The sequence below is a fragment of the Schistosoma haematobium genome, chromosome 2 (genome assembly GCF_000699445.3).
Source record: "Schistosoma haematobium chromosome 2, whole genome shotgun sequence".
Lineage (NCBI taxonomy): Eukaryota > Metazoa > Platyhelminthes > Trematoda > Strigeidida > Schistosomatidae > Schistosoma > Schistosoma haematobium.
The window spans coordinates 39,503,898-39,523,819 of NC_067197.1; the positions used below are offsets into that span (position 1 = coordinate 39,503,898).

The window sequence follows — 19,922 nt, forward strand, 5'->3', positions numbered from 1 at the left end:
GAATAAGTCATAATATATATTGTTTATTTCAAAATGTTTTCTACTGTAAGTCAAGCTCATAAGGATGTAAAGCAAACCAAACAATAGTTTTGAAATCATTTAAAATTATTTTGAAGAAATACTAACATGTTATGGTTCATAACTAATTTACTCAAAATGTCTGTTATTCTGAATAATTTACGTTTAATAACAGATATACATAATAACTGTTAGTGGAGTTTATAATTCACATTTTGTTCTTATCAAAATATTCTACTTGAGGTAAACGTTAATGCTGTCATTTAGAAAAATCAATCTAATAGCTTGGTGATAGTAAAATTTACCATAACATACTTAATATTATCAAGATTATTCACCTGATTTATAAATGCTTTGCATTAGTTCAATTTTAATTAATTTCAATAGTTGAGATCATGAATCAATTGAATCTGGACTACCTGGGAGCATCAATTGACTCATGATCTCAACCATTGAAATGACTATAATATCCACAAAAACTCTTCTGATATTTATTAATTTCCTTTGTTAATGTATAAACATGAGCTGTACCGGTGAATAGATATGTGTATTAGTATTTTCATTTAAGAATGTTTCACAAAACTACTGATTTTAATTGCTGTTTTTTCTAAAAAAAATAATTTTATTCTATCTATATTCTTTATAATAGATGATCAGTCACTTGAAACTAGTTTTGAAGATAGCGTAACAAAAGATAATGATTCTTCTCCATCAAGTCAAATAATAATTACACCTGAATGTAAACAGAATTCATTAGATCAGATTGAATTGAAATTGGATAATTTAGAAGGTGATTATGAACTGAACTTTTATAACAACAATAAAAAACACATTACGTTTAATGTATCATTTGTTTTTCTTCAGGAATATAATTGTTTATTATATCTGAACATGTATTGATACACAATATGTAGTTAATCAGTTAGCTAGTCATTCAATAAATCGGTCACTTATTCAGTCAATATCCGTAGGTATGGTATGTGCTTTGCACCTTCGAAGTGCAAAGTACTTCTACAAGACTGGCAGGATCCCAATCCTGTACTCACCCTGGATGGTGAGCAGATAGACGTAGTCGAGAAGTTCGTGTATCTGGGTAGCTGCATAAGTGCTGGTGGGGGGTGTGAGTGATGAGATCAATGCACGTATAGTGAAAGCCAGAGCGGCTTATGCCAATCTGGGCCACCTTTGGCGCTTTCGTGATGTTAGTCTGATTGTAAAAGGTCGGATCTACAACGCGTCAGTGAGAGCAGTTTTGCTCTACGCTTGTGAAACCTGGTCTCTCCGAGTTGAGGACGTTAGACGACTCTCTGTGTTCGATCATCGCTGTCTCCGAAGGATTGCTGACATTCAGTGGCAACACCATGTCAGTAATGCAGAGGTTCGGCATCGTGTGTTCGGGCACAGAGATGATAATTCAATTGGTGTCACCATCTTGAAACACCGACTTCGGTGGCTTGGACATGTTCTCCGAATGTCGTCCCAGAGAATTCCACGTCGTGCATTATTTGCCGACCCTGGGACTGGTTGGAAGAAGCGGAGAGGTGGTCAGAGCATGACATGGTGTCGTGGTATGAAAGAAAGCTGCAAAGGACTGGCTTGTGTTGGTCCTTCACGACTCCCTGGTTGGGGTCCGAGAGATGGTGCAACATAGTGGCTAGAGACGTTATCAGATATGGCTCAGAATAGAAGCCAGTGGCGATCCTGCTGTAACCTTCTTTTACTTTCTTCATAAAAAGTGGTTGCGTCTCCCTTACCTGAAAGATTTCTTCCGATTGTACCTTTGCGTTCCATCATTACTACCACACTACCTTACACCAATCTCTTCGTTATTGTTCTCTTTTTTTTTCTATTTCTCTTCGAATTCTCATTGTTTTGTGTGGCGCATATATGTTGGCGCTCCCTTGTACCAATATTTATGTGTTCAAATAAATAAATAAATAATAAATAAACAGTCAATATCATAAACAGTGTAGAAATCGTTTCAAATAGAAGTTGGTTTAACTTATAACATTTTCTATCAACACAATAAAAGGAAATTTCAGTAGACAAAATTTAGTAAAATCAAAATAACAGTATTAATTGATGATAATAGAAAAAGGATACTTGGAATTTGGAAAAAAATGTAGTTCAATGAAGAACAAATGAAATTAAGCAACAAAAAAAGTATGAGATCACTGTCAAACTTAATGGTTAAAGTTATTCATAGTGTTTTAGATATTCCGTGTGTTAGATCTGGAACTTTTCATTTATTTCGCTGTTCATTTAGTGAATAAGGACTGTAGATTAGTGTACTTTTCAATTAAGTCGTCATTTTAACAGTTAATGTGTATTGTGACATTTCGGTATGTGCTACACATTGCGTCAGGATTTGGAGGGAGGCATCAGAAGAATGATTAGCAACTAGAAAGAATTACCCGGGACAAAGTTCAATGCATAATCCTGGTGGCGCTCTATGCTTCTCCATGAGAGGTTACAGGTGTAAGTAAGTATACTGAAAATGTTCGTAGCAGAAAGAGGAATAAAACTCCACATTACTTACTTACTTACTTACGCCTGCTACTCCCAATGGAGCATAGGCCGCTGACCAGCATTCTCTAACCCACTCTATCCTGGGCCTTCTTTTCTAGTTCCTTCCAATTCTTGTTCATTTTTCTCATGTCTATTTCCATTTCTCGGCGTAATGTGTTCTTTGGTCTTCCTCTTTTCCTTTGACCTTCAGGATTCCATGTGAGGGCTTGTCTTGTGACGCAGTTGGGTGCTTTCCTCAATGTGTGTCCTATCCACTTCCAGCGCTTCTTCCTGATTTCTTCCTCCACTGGGATCTGATTTGTTCTCTCCCACAGTACGTTGTTGCTAATATTGTCCGGCCAACCGATCTGAAGTATTTTTCGTGGACGACTGTTAATAAACACCTGTATTTTCTGGATGATGGCTTTCGTAGTTCTCCAGGTTTCCGCCCCATACAGTAGAACTGTCTTGACATTTGTATTGAAAATCCTGACCTTGGTGTTGGTTGACAGTTGCTTTGAGTTCCAGATGTTCCTCAGTTGTAAATATGCTGCTCTTGTTTTGCCGATCCGCGCCTTCACATCTGCATCAGATCCACCCTGTTCATCAATGATGCTGCCCAAATACGTAAAGGTTTTTACATCTTCCAAATCGTCTCCGTCAATTGTGATTGGATTGGTGCATTCTGTGTTGTATCGGAGAATCCTGCTTTTCCCTTTGTGTATATTGAGACCTATTGCTGCTGAGGCTGCTGCCACACTGTTTGTCTTCTCCTGCATCTGTTGTTGCGTTTGGGATAGAAGGGCCAGATCGTCTGCGAAGTCTAGATCATCCAACTGCATCTTAGATGTCCATTGTATCCCGTGCTTTCCTTCAGACGTTGACGTCTTCATGATCCAGTCGATCACCATGAGAAAGAGAAAGAGTGAGCAACCTTGCCTAACACCAGTCTTCACTTCGAACGACTTTGTCAACTGTCCTCCATGCACGATTTTGCAGTTTAATCCATCATATGAACTCTGTATGATATTGACTATCTTCTGAGGCACGCCGCAGTGTCGAAGAAGTTTCCATAGTGTTGTTCTGTCCACGCTATCAAATGCCTTTTCGTAGTCAATGAAGTTGATGTAGAGTGATGAATTCCATTCAATTGATTGTTCCACAATGATCCGTAGAGTTGTGATTTGGTCTGTACATGATCTATCCTTATGGAATCCTGCCTGTTGGTCACGAAGTTGGGCGTCTACGCAGTCCTTCATCCTGTTTAACAATACCCTGTTGAAGACTTTTCCCGGTATTGAGAGAAGAGTGATGCCCCTGTAGTTATTGCACTTGCCGAGATCGCCTTTCTTCGGTATTTTGATCAGTAGTCCTTCTTTCCAGTCTGTTGGTACTTGTTCCTCATCCCAAATCTTATTGAAGAGAATGTGGAGTATCCTTGCAGTTGCCGCTACGTCTGCTTTTAGTGCCTCTGCTGGGATGTTGTCCGGTCCTGCTGCTTTGCCACTCTTGATTTGTCTGATGGCCATGCTGATTTCTTCAATTGTTGGTGGGCCAACATTGATTGGGAGGTCCGTGGGTGCTGCTTCGATGTTGGGTGGGTTCAGTGGAGCTGGTCGATTCAAGAGTTCTTTGAAGTGTTCTACCCACCTGTTTTGTTGCTCTTCAATGTTGATGATTACCTCGCCTTCCTTGCTTTTCACTGGTCGTTCTGGTTTGCGGCGATTTCCAGAGAGTTTCTTTGTCGTGTCATACAATTGTCTCATGTTTCCTTCTCTTGCAGCCTTTTCCGCCGTCGTTGCTAAATCTTCCACATATTTACGTTTGTCGGTTCTGATGCTCCTCTTCACTTGTTTGTTTATTTCCGTGTATTCAGCTTGTGCCTTGGCTTTTTCTGCTCTTGTTCGGCTGGTATTGATCGCTGCCTTCTTGTTCCTCCTTTCTAGAATCTTATCCAGTGTATCAACAGTGATCCATTCCTTGTGATGGTGCTTCTTGTGATAAAGGACCTCATGACATGTTGAAGTGATTGCCTCTTTGATCCCCTTCCAGTTGCTCTCCACAGTAGTTCCTTCTCCATTGAGTAGATCATGAAAGACCTGGAACTTATTGCTGAGGTCTATCTTGAATTTGTTGAGTTTGTTAGTATCCTGAAGAAAGGCCGTATTGAACTTTTGTGATATTGTCTGCCCCGTTGTCCAGTGCTTCTTGAGTTTCAATTTCATCTTGGCGACCAGCAAGTGATGATCTGATGCTATATCAGCTCCTCTCTTGGTTCTCACGTCCTCTATAGTCCTCCTGAACGTTTTGTTGATGCAAATATGGTCGATTTGGTTTTGTGTAGAGTGATCCGGTGAAGTCCATGTGGTTTTGTGTATGCGTTTATGTGGGAATATGGTGCTGCCTATGACCAGCTTATTGAAGGCACATAGATTTGCAAATCTCTCACCATTTTCGTTTCTTTCTCCCAGTCCGTGTCGTCCCATGATGTCTTCATATCCAGTGTTGTCCGTTCCAACCTTGGCGTTGAAATCTCCCATCAGAATGGTCAGGTCCTTTGTTGGGCACTTCTCGACTATTGACTTCAGCCTATTGTAGAATTGATCTTTAGCGTCTTCATTGTAGTCATTGGTAGGCGCATAGCATTGGATGATGTTCATTGAAATGCCCTCTTTCTTTGTTTTAAACGAGGCTTTGATGATCCTTGGTCCATGAGATTCCCATCCTATAAGTGCATTTTGCGCTTGTTTGGACAGCATCACTTTTTATTATTCATCCACTCTTTAAGTGTGTAAAAAAAACCCCGAAAGTAATGGATATGACACAGTAAGAATTAAAAACATTGCGTCTAACTTCAGCCAGCTTAAGATTTTGAAGTACTTTAGTAATACAATTGTCATTTCAACACAGACCTGCATATTAAGATAACGAATACCTCTTGTACTTTAACCAGAACATTTTTCGTAACAAACTAACACACCTCAGGTTAAATATCAAAGTCGACCTGATATTTCTTGCTTTTCTCTTTCATATCATGATACGTTGATTATTGGTAATATTGTATTGAAGAGGCCAATCCAAGACGTGACATCATTTCTACCATCACTTATACTGTTACTATCTCTACTACTTTGATATTTGTCATCATAATTTCATTTCAGTATGCTGATATAATGCAACGAGTAGAATCGATGCACATATGTGCCATATTTTGCATTACTTATAGTCGATTGACTCATATTTCATCAATAACATCCGAAAGACGTTTGACGAGATTGTATGTATGCGTTTGCACTTATTTATCCAAAATACAGTGCGTTATTGTCACATTCTCCTACAACGACCTTGAGGGTGTCATAACAATTAGTCGTGTATTCTATAAAAACATCACAAGAATGTCACTAAAAAAATAAAAAGAGATATATTTCACTTTCCATCGATTGATAGTATTCAACTATGAAAAAAGCAGCCATAAACAGGCACTCATATGTTTAATGGAGGATAACATGATTGACTGTTAGTTATTGTGATTTTGTAAATCTTGAAATGTCATTGTTTGTCTTCGGGAATTCTTGAAAATACTATCATTTAATAGAAAAACATGTCTTATCGTTTTTACTAGTGTTTTAAAGCAATAAAGTATACGCCACTTATGTCCTTTCGTCATATTCTCATTCGTCATCTAATGGATCATGTTTGAAACGATGATTTTATAGTTTAAATACTGATCTTCATAAATTGATGAATCGCCTCACCTACTTCATTTTCAACATCTCTATAATGTCTTCAACGCATACGTCTAAACTGTCACTCAGAATAAAAATACATAAACCTGTACTTTATGAATTATATATATTACATAGTTTACACCATGAACTAACTTTACTTCGTTAACCATTGAAGTCCTGGAAACTATAGATAGCTGTTATATATATATATATATATATATATATACCCAGTTGTCAACTATTTAATTTGTCTTTTCAAAATAGGAAGTCCGGAGAAAACTGTAAACGATTATTTGGACAAATATAAATTTGTTTTTGTTATCGGTAAATTATACAAATTTATATGTTATTGAATAATTTATATTTTGATTTGGTTTCGCAAAAGATAACAATGTTTTATCGTTTGATAGTATGATGAATACATATTTTAGCTTGATGATATACTCCGAATTCTTAATAAGTTGACTTATTTATTGTTATCTTTATTAATAATTATTAATAATGCGTCGTCTTCAAACAGTAGTTTTCTTTATGCAGTAATCTTAGTCATGAAAGTACATGTATTTATCAAGGCTTAACTAACAATCGGACTCTCCATATTTTGGTGTGATCATACCTTTTCCGGTTCATCCATGTTGATTTACTGATTCAAGTGTTTCCGTGGAGACAGTCAAGATGAGCACACAGTTAAAAAATTTCGTAACTGCATTCCTAGACATCGTCCCACCTGACTAAGTAAAGAACAGTTAAAGTTAACTGAACGCCTTATACTCTTTAGCTTGGTTGATACGAGAATTTGTTGGACGTGAATAATGACGTTCATATCATTCACCGAATTCCACTAAAGTTTGTGGTACATATCGTACAAATATGTCTTTTACATGTAAGCGGAGTCATCAGCATATATCTTAAGAAAACACGACACTAGTACTCATAACAAATTTGCGAAACCGCTCTTTCTATCTTAACTATAAAAGTAGCCAACACTTAAAATGGATTATAAATGTCTGAATTTATTCGCCCTTTTATCAGAGGTCATATTTATTTTCTTTTCGATATGTGCTGTTCAATAACTCTAATAATCTGTTTATTCTTAAACAGCGGTTACTAATATTTGACTTTTTTCGGAAAGTTTATGATTTCTCTTTATATATGTTAACCATGCACTTGATTCTTCACTGAGTGTTGACCAATATTGTCCATCTTCCTAGTGTGAGGCGTTACTACTGAGCTGTTTGAGCTGACATTTTTCTGCCAACTACCTCAAACCATTTTGCATCTCAAAAACAATACACAAGATACCAAATATCTTAGACTGGCGACCCCATTACAACTTCATTGATAAAATTTGATAAATACTGTGGATTGGACAAACGTTTTATTGTTCATTACTCATTGATTAATCAATTGTAAACATCTCAGTCCCATTGGAGATCAGGTAGAGCGTGAATAGCTCGGTTATAATGTTTCAGACTGTGAAGCTGGGTGACGAGGTTTTAAAGCTCAGTAGGAGGGTCAGCATTGGTCCCAAACGAACACAAAACCTAGGTCAAGTAGAGTTCATTATCAATTACGTCCAACCACATAACAGGTGTCATGCAATCTATTTATTTTATGACTACGTCCTATTATTCATTCATTTATTAATTGATATCTCTAAATATTGGGACCCCTCTGTTGACCTTCATTTTTAATTACTTTATTATTCATCACTGGTAATTATTTTCACACACTACTGAATTTACAAGAATTTTACCTAACTACTGTGGTTTATGCTACTTATGCAAAGAGATATTATTAGTATGTAGCAGCAATCGGAAATAAAATGCCTGCCATTAGAAGGTTGAACTGAAGAGAACACGACGAGGAACAGAGATAGATTGCAGTGATAACAGAATTAGAAGAACCATGAAGCATGTAAAGGACAGTTGAAAGAAGATGTCTAAATCATGTATTTGATGTATGATTTTCATATTTGATAAAAACAGTATTTAAAGAGGAAATCTCACTTTACTAAAATAATCTAATTTTATAGACTTGACCTTATTTGTGGTCAAAATTATGATTTGTACTTTAAAGAGCGATCATTATTAATTACATCGTTTTCAATTCAATTTTCTTAACAATTTTAAAGAATGAATTATAAGAACATTGCTTGTCTCCCCATATAGTTTTATATTCATGGATAGGTATTGTTTTCCAATTGAATTAATTTCTATTATCAAAGATCAGATAGGATTACATCAGTAAATAAGTTTACAAACAAACAGATTGTTTTGAATATATTGTAATCATCTGAAATAGTAGTTTAACTTCAATGAATGAATTATAAGTATACTTAAAAGTTTTCTTCTTACCATTGCCATATTTCTTGTTGTTTTTATTCATTACTAATGTAATTTTCTTTTCTTTACAGGTAGTTGTGATGAGATAAGACGATTGTATTGTAAACATATATTAAAACAATGTAATTATAACTATATTTCAATGAAAAGTATAACAGATCCAGTGAATTTCGATGGAGATAATACTTTCAATTTGGATAAATTAATTCAAATTATTATAGAGGAGATGAGTAGAACACGTAAAGCAGGATATATTATAGATGGTATACCAAACAGTTTAGCTCAAGCGAAAGAAATTGAAGCATATAGTGATTCATTGAAAGTATAATACATAGTTATGAAATTTTGAGTTGTTTTGATGTTTTTAAAGATTTTCGCACTTATATACAGCATTTCATGTTTTAATGATGATGCTTACGTTTATTTATTGATTTATGAAATGGTAGTAGATGTAATAGTTAATGTGAGTAAAAACAAATTAGAAAATTAAAATATTCACCGGTGTTAGTTGATGTAGGAGTAAGCTGTAAGAAAACTACTGGCGGAAAAACCAAAACAGAATTAATCTATGATAGCATTAACTGTTGGTTCAAGCCATAATAATAGATGCAAACTACTTAATTGAAGTTCTTGAGATAACTACCATTAACGGTTGAAGATGATAGGTGATATGCTTCACGATCTGTCATAATGGAGCAGATCTGTTCACTGTTTATCTTTCTCTAGATCTTCAGTTCCAGTTTATTTATTTATTTTAACACATAGATATTGGTACAAGGAGGCACCAACTACATATGCGCCACACAAATCTCATTTGATATGTGTGAGGGCTGTGATACTGCCCGGGTGCCCAAACCGAAGCAGGTGGTCTTCTTAGGGGGGCATTCCTCGAGCCTTTGACCTGAAGGTCTGACCCACAAGGCAGTGGAGCATCGTAAGGAGATACAGTTCCATGGTAGCCGGTGACCAACAATTGATTCATACGCTATTTGTTCCCGCAGGATACTGGAGCCCATGTGCACCATTGGTTTGGAATCCGGTTAAAGCGCCGGACATTCACTTTTCGTCCTCTCAATTTCGTAAACAACACCCCCGCCACGAGAAGGCAGTGAGTAGGACTTCCCTATCAGAGGCTATACACGCGTGGCCATGTGAGAGCATTTCGAGAGGGAGGGCGGACTCTCCCCACTCTCGGCCGTACTAGGGCATTTGGGGGGCCAGTGTGTCATTAATTATAGTTATTCTTTTTTTCCTAAGGTATGATTTGATTTCTTTACCTTTCTTATTATTGTTGTTACTATATTATTTCTATAGTTCATATTACTGACTTAAGTCTGCTCAAGAAGTTATACTGTAACCGACAAAGTAAATCCATAGCCTAATACTGTTTATTCTGTTGTTATCTAGTCGGAAATAATGAGTAGGAAGCTGTAGAACCAAATGTTATTTTAGTTGAGACTACCGAGTGAATAATGTTCAGATCAGTAGGTGCATAGTACTAAGTTAAAATGAAAAACCGACTGATGAATTAGTGAATCAATGCTAAATATTGTGCTGTCATTCATGTCATATTATTGTAGAAATTTTAGTTTAACTGTAAATTTCAATCGACTTTTAGAAAAGTTTCTGATAGTACCTACCAACGAATGAAATGATTTCGAATAAATTATTAAGTACTATGCATGCATTCTTGTAGTATATTTTTGATCTTCATTCCGATATAGTTTCAGAATTTGGTTAATTATATAATTATACAACTTGATAACGACTTCTCTGTGATGCTATTTTTATGAGTCTATATAATTCTTATACAACCTAAATATTCCAGTCATGCTGTTACTTTGAGTTTGTTTGACTTCTACTACTGATCAACTATATACATGCACACTTCAGAGAAGTCCCATACTAGGACGAAACGGTCGTTCAATGTTTTAAAGTTTCCAATGGTGGTCTAACATTGATCGGTTTATGATCTCAATCTAAACTCAACAATCTCCACAACCCTATACGATATTTATATTATTGTTTGGTCACATGTGTGAAAAGATTAAATACTGAGTGAATACCTACTTCTAGGAATATATATATAAGTTGGTGTTTGCTACTTTAACTACACAACTTATGGATTACAGTAGTCAGTAGTTTACTGTAAGTAACGATAATAACCGAGTGTTTTTGTACTACTATTACTAATATTATTATTACCGATGTTATTATTCGAAAGTAATCCGTTGTAAACTAAAAAAATGTTTCTTTTTGTTTTTCAAAACCGATTTTTTTCAAAGTTTTCAAATTGTAAACTGGTCGTTTTATTAGAAGATAAGTTCTCTGAACATGACCATTCCGGAGATAATTTACAATGTCATAAGAATAAAGTTGAGGAAAGTTTAATTGAATTTCTAGAATCTACAAAAAAATTATATCGTGTAAGCTGATTTTTGTCGCGTTTTCTTATTTTTTAAAAATTTTATTTTCATTTCATGGAAGTTTCTTTAACCATGATGAGTTTGCGGCTGATTAAAATCTTAACATTAACTTGACACAACTAAAACGTAGTTTAAATCATCCGTAGTTCAGCTGTACTTTTCATACCTAAACTTCTGATGTGGTAATGTCTTTGTAAAGTAAGATAACTACACACTTGTGCCTGGTTATTTATTTTTGATGAGTGATTTTATCATAATTTCATGTTTTGTTCAAATTTTGTAGTTAATGTTATAGTAATCTTTTATTTCACTGTATATTTCGAACAATTTAACTTGCCTAATTGTATATACATAATGAACATTTCATCATTCATATCTACATATTTAAGTTCGTTGAGTAACACATTTGTTTAGTAGAAGTAAGTGTACACGCCAATAAACCATAAATTCTCGTGCGAGAACTATAAATTCTATTTAACTGCACAAAAGTAAGTGAAGTAGAGCTATAACTGATGGTCCTGTGAATTATCACGTGACATAATCGCCAATCAGAACACTGACTTAAATTACCCTGTTCGTGTGTTAAACCAATGACATGTCAACCATGAGTCAACTATGAATTCTTAATGGTCCTCGATGTAGTAGCTCCTTGCTTAGCCGTGCCCATTGAGTCCACTGTATGAATCGTATATTTAAGACATACTCAGTTTATATACTAGCAGACTAGACTTCATAACACCATAAAATGTAAAAATAATTATTATACATGATCTAGCCAAAAATGGCTGTCAGTGTAAGGTACCGTAACGGAAAAGTTGGGAATAAATTAAGAATGGTAAATCGTATTCCACTAGCCAATAGGTCAAATGGAGCTTATAATAAAAGAAATATGAATACACATATAATATAGTTACTTAATAGTTGTCCATTAGGAATACATGTAGTAATAGTCCATAAATAATTCCTAGCAGTCATCATTCATTTGCTCTTTGTCGGGATATAGCAATTAGGATTCGAACCACTAATGTATTGCCGGAACGTGAAGTTCTCTAAACATCAAGCCTCAACTCCATGTATTAAATCCTAGATAATTAACTAAATGGATACTACATCAATAACTCTTTTTGTCTATACAAATCTAATTATTGTAACTGAATATATATCAACAATAGTAAGAGAATTCTCTATTCAAATTAAATAATCTGTGCTTAGACAAGTTTCATGTATTACACACCTTATTTACACTGTTGCGATCATATAAAATATACTTACATTCAATGGTATTATCAAGGATATAGACAACATAATACTGATGATATGTATCATTTTGTTTCGACATAATCGGTTAGTCTTTTTTTTTTTCAACGATTTAATTAAATTTTACTATTTTTAGTATTGAATACTACCTCCGCCCTCAATATAATTTGTTTACTATAAAATCGGTTTTTCGAACTTTTTCTTATAATTAAAATTCAGTTTTATATATATATATAGACTGTAATTTATTTGACTTTCATGGGTGTGACATGTTTCATGTTTGCTTTTTTTTGGAATAAATAATTATATTCAAACAAATGTTTTGTTTATTTATTAAAGTTACCATAGTAACTAGAATCAATTGATAATTGAAGTATCAGTCCTTTTGGATCTTCAAATATATATATATATAAACTTTTATGCCATTTATACTTTTATCATAATTAGAGCGTAAGTACAGTATACACATCCACTTATACATAAATATATATTTCCTTAAATAAAATGGGACTTTACTCTAGGTTCATTATCAAGCTATCAAATTGTTGATTCGTGTTATTGATACATTATTTTCATTCTATGTAGAACGGTGAATATGGTCAACGTTATTATTCATATAGTATGAAGCCTCAATATAAATGAATGAGTGATAGATTTAATGAAAAATTAGGTCTATGTTAGGTTTGAAGCTTCATGAGTTCACTTAATCTGCGAACGAGAACAAGACTCAGTGACCAAAGACCAGTAATCTAGCTATTGATGCGTCCCAGCCCCGCTATCCAGAAGGAGAAGTCAAGGCTTGGTATAGAAAATATATTCTCCTAACTGCCAGAAAACGAACGAGCAAGCACTCAAACACAATCTAAAACGTATATATACAAATATATATATAATCGATATTGTCATAGTAAAATGTTTTTAAACATGACTAATTAGGTTCATCAATCGACAGGCATTCAAATATTTAATCGATAAATTAATCGATATGATAAAATTATAAATATGAATTTTGGCGATATACCGTCCTCAATAGTCGACAGCTAGCAGATACAATGATATATAGTACACAACAATACTTTTAACAGTGATAAGTTCACACGATTAAGAAGACAGAAGAAGAAACTTTGTGAGTAGGAACACTGAAGCATGTAACAGAATGGTACATTTGATACTTTTAATAGTATAGTATTTAATAAAAATAAGTATAAACTTTATTAAATTACAAGTGTTACGATAATAGTGAAGTATGTAACATCACAATCATAAAAGTTGTAATAACAACATTAACAGATCAACTCAAAAATTCTGAGTTTTGCACTTGTTAAAGTTATATATAAACACTGTTTGTATGTTTAGATAAAACAGATACCCTATGCTTTTTGCTTTTCAATAAATTTCTAACAAAAGTTCAACTTTAATGTATAAATTCAAAACAAGTCAACTTAATGACAAAAGCTTTCTAAGTTAATACACATTCTGTAAAGCTTTGTCTTTTCCTTTGTTTACTTTTTTCAACTACTGCAATATATGTAATTAACGCTTTTTTTTGTTGTTTTAATTCAAAATTTTATAGATACCTTGTTCACAGAATGAAGATGAAATTGCTTATCAATTACATAATTTGTTTACATAGCCTGTAATCTTCACTAAAAGTTTCTTATTGTTCTTTTTTTTGATCTCTTCAATATTCAATGTTTTGAATGTTGGAAGTTTCATCTTTACAGCTTTAAACAAATTATCCTTATAGAATGTATTTACTTCTTAAGGAAAGATAATTTGTTGTACTTTATTTTTTAGAAGATAACCAGTTTATTCGTTTCACATTAATTAATTGAAAGATATATATATATATGTAAATCTGTCACCCTCATGAGGGGGGGGTATATATTTTGTAAAACTACAACTAGTATGAACTACATTCTAACCATTAAAATAATATTTTACCAGAAATAGTGTCGTCTGCTCTGTTTTGTTCGTTTCTTTTTCAATATTCTTTCTTAATTTTAGGTGTATTTCATCTAAATTAAATTTGTTTGTCCAAAAAAAGATTCTATTCTCTTTTATTTTAGACACTTAATACTATGAATTAAACAAAGGTGGGACTTAAGTTTATGTGATTCAATAATTGGTCACATCTATTACCGGATCAAACAATTTATACGATATGAAATAATCTGAATAGTAAAACTAACATCATATATCTTTGACGATGTTCATTTTCCACGATAGGAGACCAAATGAATTGTTATTTCGTTCGAAATATATGATTAAATGAGGAAATCAATCAGTATTGTGTCTTTTCCACATCAAATCCTAGCTTGCATGAAAACAGTATGAAACATTATTTGAATTAAACTGAATTTCGTTGTTAATCGTAAAACATAGTTCTTATACCTTTTTTAAATTGAAGTTGATGTTCAGAATGTAATGTTTTCAATTATATAAACGAACATATATGTTTGTGGTGTATTCTTCTTATGTTGATAGATATAAGTAGTATATAACACGAGTCGAAAGTGGAATGCATGTCAGCAGAATATTGAGAAGATTCAATTAAGAAGAACAGAAAATTATTGTACTAAAAACAGAATTCGAAGAATCAAAAAGCATGTAAAGGACAACGGATAGAAGATGTGCAAATCATGTACTTATGTATGGTTCTCATATTTTAAGAAAGTACTCTGTAATTTTACACTAAACAACAACTTGGTTTTCCCTAACTGAGTGCTAGGTCACCACGTGTGAACCAAACTTAGCCTTCGGTATTCTCTTTAAAAACTTAACGTTTAATTTTTGTGCTTCTAATAACTAAATCAATAAGTTGCGTAGACGAATTGCCTTTTTCATCCTGTTTTTTGTTCTGCATTTGATAACATGACATAACATATATGCCCTAAGCTGTCGGACAAAGCCTGACATTTATGGACAATCATCCACCACATATAATGATCATAGCATGGAACATGCTGCAGTGTTTTGGGCTCTGTGATATCCTATCTTCTATCGATGCGTTGAGAAGTATGTGATCTAAGCTGATTATCTATTGTGAAAGATGCACGAAACGACATAACTAAATGTGAACCCGCATGGATGCTTGACCTAACACCTGTTAGAAGCGTGTCCATTACAACTAATGAGGTCAGTGACAATATCGAATACTATTTAGTTTGAGGGATTTATTTCTCGCTTCAAATTCCAACAACAGGTTTTTATTATACCAATATTCACCTACCATTGACTTTCACCGTGATTATCTATATTTCATCCGTAGAATAACTAATGACAAATTAACTTTACTAGTATTTTTCTCGAGCTCCGAAGTTTGGAGAAACTCCCGAAGTCAAGTGACCTTCACCAACATTTGAGGAAATCCCCAAAGTCAAATGACCTTGACCAAGGTTAAAGGGGAACTTTGGTGAAATTTTGGGGTTTTAGTGCCATTTCCTCTAAGTTTACTATAGCGGCTTCCCCAAAATCGGGAGATCGGGTTGTTTAGATACGAAAAAGACAATTCGTGCAAATGTTCATCATGTGGAATACAGTGGTAACGACTGGATAAAATTTTACTATGGTTTAAAGGTCGCGCTTAAGCAAGTAACCTGGTGATCGTTAGGATTACATTCTATCACTTGATCACCAGAATTAAACAGCTATTTCGTTTGCACTTGTCAATATGAAGGCTGTCTCTGTCAAAGGCATTGAGATCTCATTGGCATTTCAGGACCGAAATAAAATAGTTGCATATCCATTGTAAATACGTTATTCTAGAAATGAATCCCCGTTTTTAATACAAAATGGCTACTAGGAAATGTGTACATAAGCGAGAGAAAAATGGGTTGATTACACTTCTCAGCTATTGCATAGGCACGGTGGAAAAGTGATTTCTGCTGTTTTCGTGCGCGTGTAATATGAAATTGTTTGCATTACTGAATCAATATTTCTCATCTCAATGATGAAAATTCGCCATATTTTGACTTCCGCGCATTTCAAATAATGTCAGCTCATACGTTATGTGTGGTATTTGTGCGAACTAACAATACCTTTTTACTTGATTGAGTGCTGATTACGAATTCCAAATACAATGTGTTTATTTGTGATTACCCAGTTCTACCTACCTCAAATTACATTACTTAGGGAATCCTAATTAGCACAATAATTCGAATACTCTCTGTTAGCATATTATGGTAAGCAATTGTAGTCTATTTTAAAATACTTCATTTTTGAGATTTTTACATCAGCTTTATTCTTTTCTTTCAAGCCAACCAAATATGGAATAATTTTATTGTCGTTGTTAAGCGAGTTCCCACGTATGTTCAGTATCACCTTTGGCAACTTAACAAACGTCAAATGTTATTCGTCACGCGAGTTAATATGGATATTTTCTAATCATTTAAAAGTGATAAACTATGCACTAAGGTTGGACTTGAGCGTGCTTTAACTTGCAAGTTTTTGTAATTTCATTCATTTTAAAGAGTATTTTTCTGTAAAGTACATTAACAAACTCAACTAAAGCTGGTTATCTGGTTTGGAAAAGATGTTGTTTAGAAAATCTTTTCGAAGTTATTATTCAGTTAGCACTATCAGACAGTGACAATAACCGTTCATGTTTGTCAATACTGTTAAGAATTATAATGGAAATGTTCGTAAAAAGCGGTTATTCACGACAGTCTTTGTAATATACAGATCGGATAGATCGCTCGTCCGTTTGAGCGTTAGCTCAAAAATCTGAACTTCACGAGATAGTCTTCAGAAATTATATGGAGTAGTCCCCTTAATACCAGAGAGTTTTAGCATCTTATCAATAAATTCATGGGTTGTTATGTGTTTCTGATCGGATGATTCCTCAAGAAGATCTAACGCCTTACCATAGTCTTCTGGTTCGAGAAATGCACAATCAGTAATAGTAGCCCTGGCTTCACCATCACAACAGTTCAACGTAGATCGACTTCTTACACATTCATTGAAACAGTTTTCGAAATTTTGGATGAAACTATAATAATCGTCAAACCTTATGATCTATCTTTTTAGTAGGTTCAAAGCTTTAGATATAATTGATTTCGAGTCCATCTCATGAGGATGACCGACTTTATATGAGACAGATGTAGACTCGTACGACACCATCTTGTCAGCCACAACTCGACTCTGATTTTCTCTTCGCCCTAAACGTGACTTTCCCAACTCAATTTCTCCTTCTGTCTGAGCTTAGCGTGCTTTAACTAATTTTAACTATAACAGCGGATCCGCTCGGTAGATGTTTGCTCCAAACTGGTCATCAGTACAAGTTTCTGAATTGTGGGAAGACAATTCAGGAATTCGGTCAGTTTTACGATTCACCGTAAACACTTAACAGAACTCGAATTATGAATTTCTGTAAAGTTACTGATCGAAAATTTGTGTGAGTTAATTTCTCCTACAGATATGCTACGGGATAATACTGTCTTCCAACTGGTAGATCACATGTAACAGGGATAGTCTACAGACACATCAGGCCAGTTGTCGTGATGAGCGTTTAAGCAACGATTTGGTTGGTTAGTTGTAGAAATAACTAACAGTACGAACGTCGACATTCGCCATCTTTAGTGAAACATGTCGGTAGACAGTATTCTCACGTCTTTTTGATGGTTTTGTGAGCAGAATTCATATAAACAACTTCTAGAAATTATTTACGTAATGCTAGTTGATCGTAGCTAATAAAGCACACTCTATTTGCGAGTCCGTCAGCGTAAAAATATTTTGGCAGTTTATCTTTTTGTTCTAAGGAACTGGAAACTTGCAGTCAAGTACCACGGCCTGAAAATACAAGAGTACGTGAACATACGAGAACCTTAAAATCATGCTAGTCCGTACTCAAACAACAGACCACAAGCACTTCAAATATGCCGTCGTTCAAGAACGTAGAAATCAACTTCATACGGATATGAAAGTCGATTGCTTTTCTTTCGTTTCGCGAGCGCAAATTTATTCCAAATTTCCATTTGACGTATGATATTCGAAGGTGATAATCGGTTATTTATTCACAAGGTTGTGTGTTGGGTGGCCCATCGTTACATGTAGCTTGACCGCACTAAGTTGCATCGAGCATTTTGGAAACTCCCAACTGATCGATCGAGCAGTTTACATAAAATATGAACCTACTAAGCGTTTGACTTGATCAGATGCTTTTTGATTGTCTATTAGAGAGGCTCGCGTAGAGTGTAGCAAAGGGCGATGACTTCGACCGACCTAATTTACCCAATATCTTTGATCCGAATTTCCCATTCCAACTGTTAATACTACTGTTTTTGGCAAATTTTATGGTACTACGCTGTGTTTTAAATTCATTATATACAATAATGAAATAAAAGGTAACATTCGGCATAATTCGTCTGTGCCTTTGGGAATCCAGTTTCTTAGCTTCGAGTTTATCTGTATAAATGAAATAAAGCGTAAGAAGTCGTGTAGAAATCACATTTCAATCTTCTGTCGGTCCAGGAAGCACATGCAACTAAAAGTGTTCATAAAGTATCCTAGTGGAGGGAGAACATATACCTTACGGAGAATCATTTTGCAATTTTTAAAAATAGAAGTTACGATCCATAAACTGAATAAGTCTATGCCTTACGAGATCTGAGATGTAGCTTGCTTGGTAAATAAACGAATAATAGAATATATCACACTCGAACCGAAGATGCTGTGTAGTTGTCAAAGGGATAGACAGAAAAGATCAAGCCTGCTACAGACCAGCCCCACTGCCCTCAGTACTGTTGAAAGTAATGGAAAAACTGGTAAAAGTGCAAACGAAGGAATGCACTGGATAAAATAACATCAGGAAAGGCAAGTCCTTTGCGTTCAATCTACTCATATAACATAAAATCTAGACGACCTGTTAGGACCATAAGACACTGGTTCATATATTATTCCTCGAACACGCAAATGTCTGAATATCAGGACTTTCACAAGAAACAATCTACCGTCTACTCCTGTTTCGAATTAATTTCAGACGACTTGGTAGATATAATTGGCTCGAAACAACATGTTATGAAACTTCCGATCTATGGGACATGATTAAGTTACATTCTCAATGAGAATCCGCTCTTGCTGCAGCGTCGTTAGTTGTTTTTTCTTAAAATATCATCACTGCTCCACTATGAAATACATAATGTTGTTCTGCCGTCGCTCTTCCAAAGAGATATAAATCTCTTAATACAAGTACCTAGTGGGTTGTAGGAGCAAATCATAAAGAGACAGACTCCAGCACCCGAGGTCACTATCGCTGAGTTATAGGAAGATAAGAGCTGATCTGACAACGTCATATAAAACATCAAGTGTGGCTAGTCAACCCGATATGAACGTCACTACCAAACCATCCAGCTCAGAGAACAAAACACCACCAAAAACTACCACGCCTCTCAAGACAACTCCTGTAAAAGTGCACATCATGGCAAGAACAGCCAGGTACACTATCACTTTTTCTCATTAAGAGTTTTACCCACTCAGAGTGCTCTCCCAGCCGGGCTGGCCAGAGCTCCATCACTAGATGGCTTTGAAATAAGATTCGGCAACACACGCTCACTCATGAATTACCACCTCACGCTTGGACTATCTGTTCCTGATCACTCATAAATTACCCACTATTATCGTCACCCTATACCAGTGACTAC

The 19,922-nt window shown here is 34.8% G+C and overlaps 1 protein-coding gene across 1 annotated transcript in view; it reads left to right on the forward strand.

Annotated features, from left to right (window-relative positions):
* The window catches only part of AK5_1 (Adenylate kinase isoenzyme 5), a 36,440-nt gene extending 22,109 nt beyond the window's left edge, over positions 1-14,331 (forward strand). Inside the window, exons 15-19 of the mRNA XM_051215170.1 lie at positions 668-808; positions 6,519-6,578; positions 8,671-8,921; positions 10,885-11,025; positions 13,856-14,331. Of these exons, the coding sequence (XP_051068361.1) occupies positions 668-808; positions 6,519-6,578; positions 8,671-8,921; positions 10,885-11,025; positions 13,856-13,915 (653 nt within the window). The 3' untranslated portion in view covers positions 13,916-14,331. The remainder of the gene's footprint in view (positions 1-667; positions 809-6,518; positions 6,579-8,670; positions 8,922-10,884; positions 11,026-13,855) is intronic.
* The last annotated feature ends 5,591 nt before the right edge of the window (positions 14,332-19,922 follow it).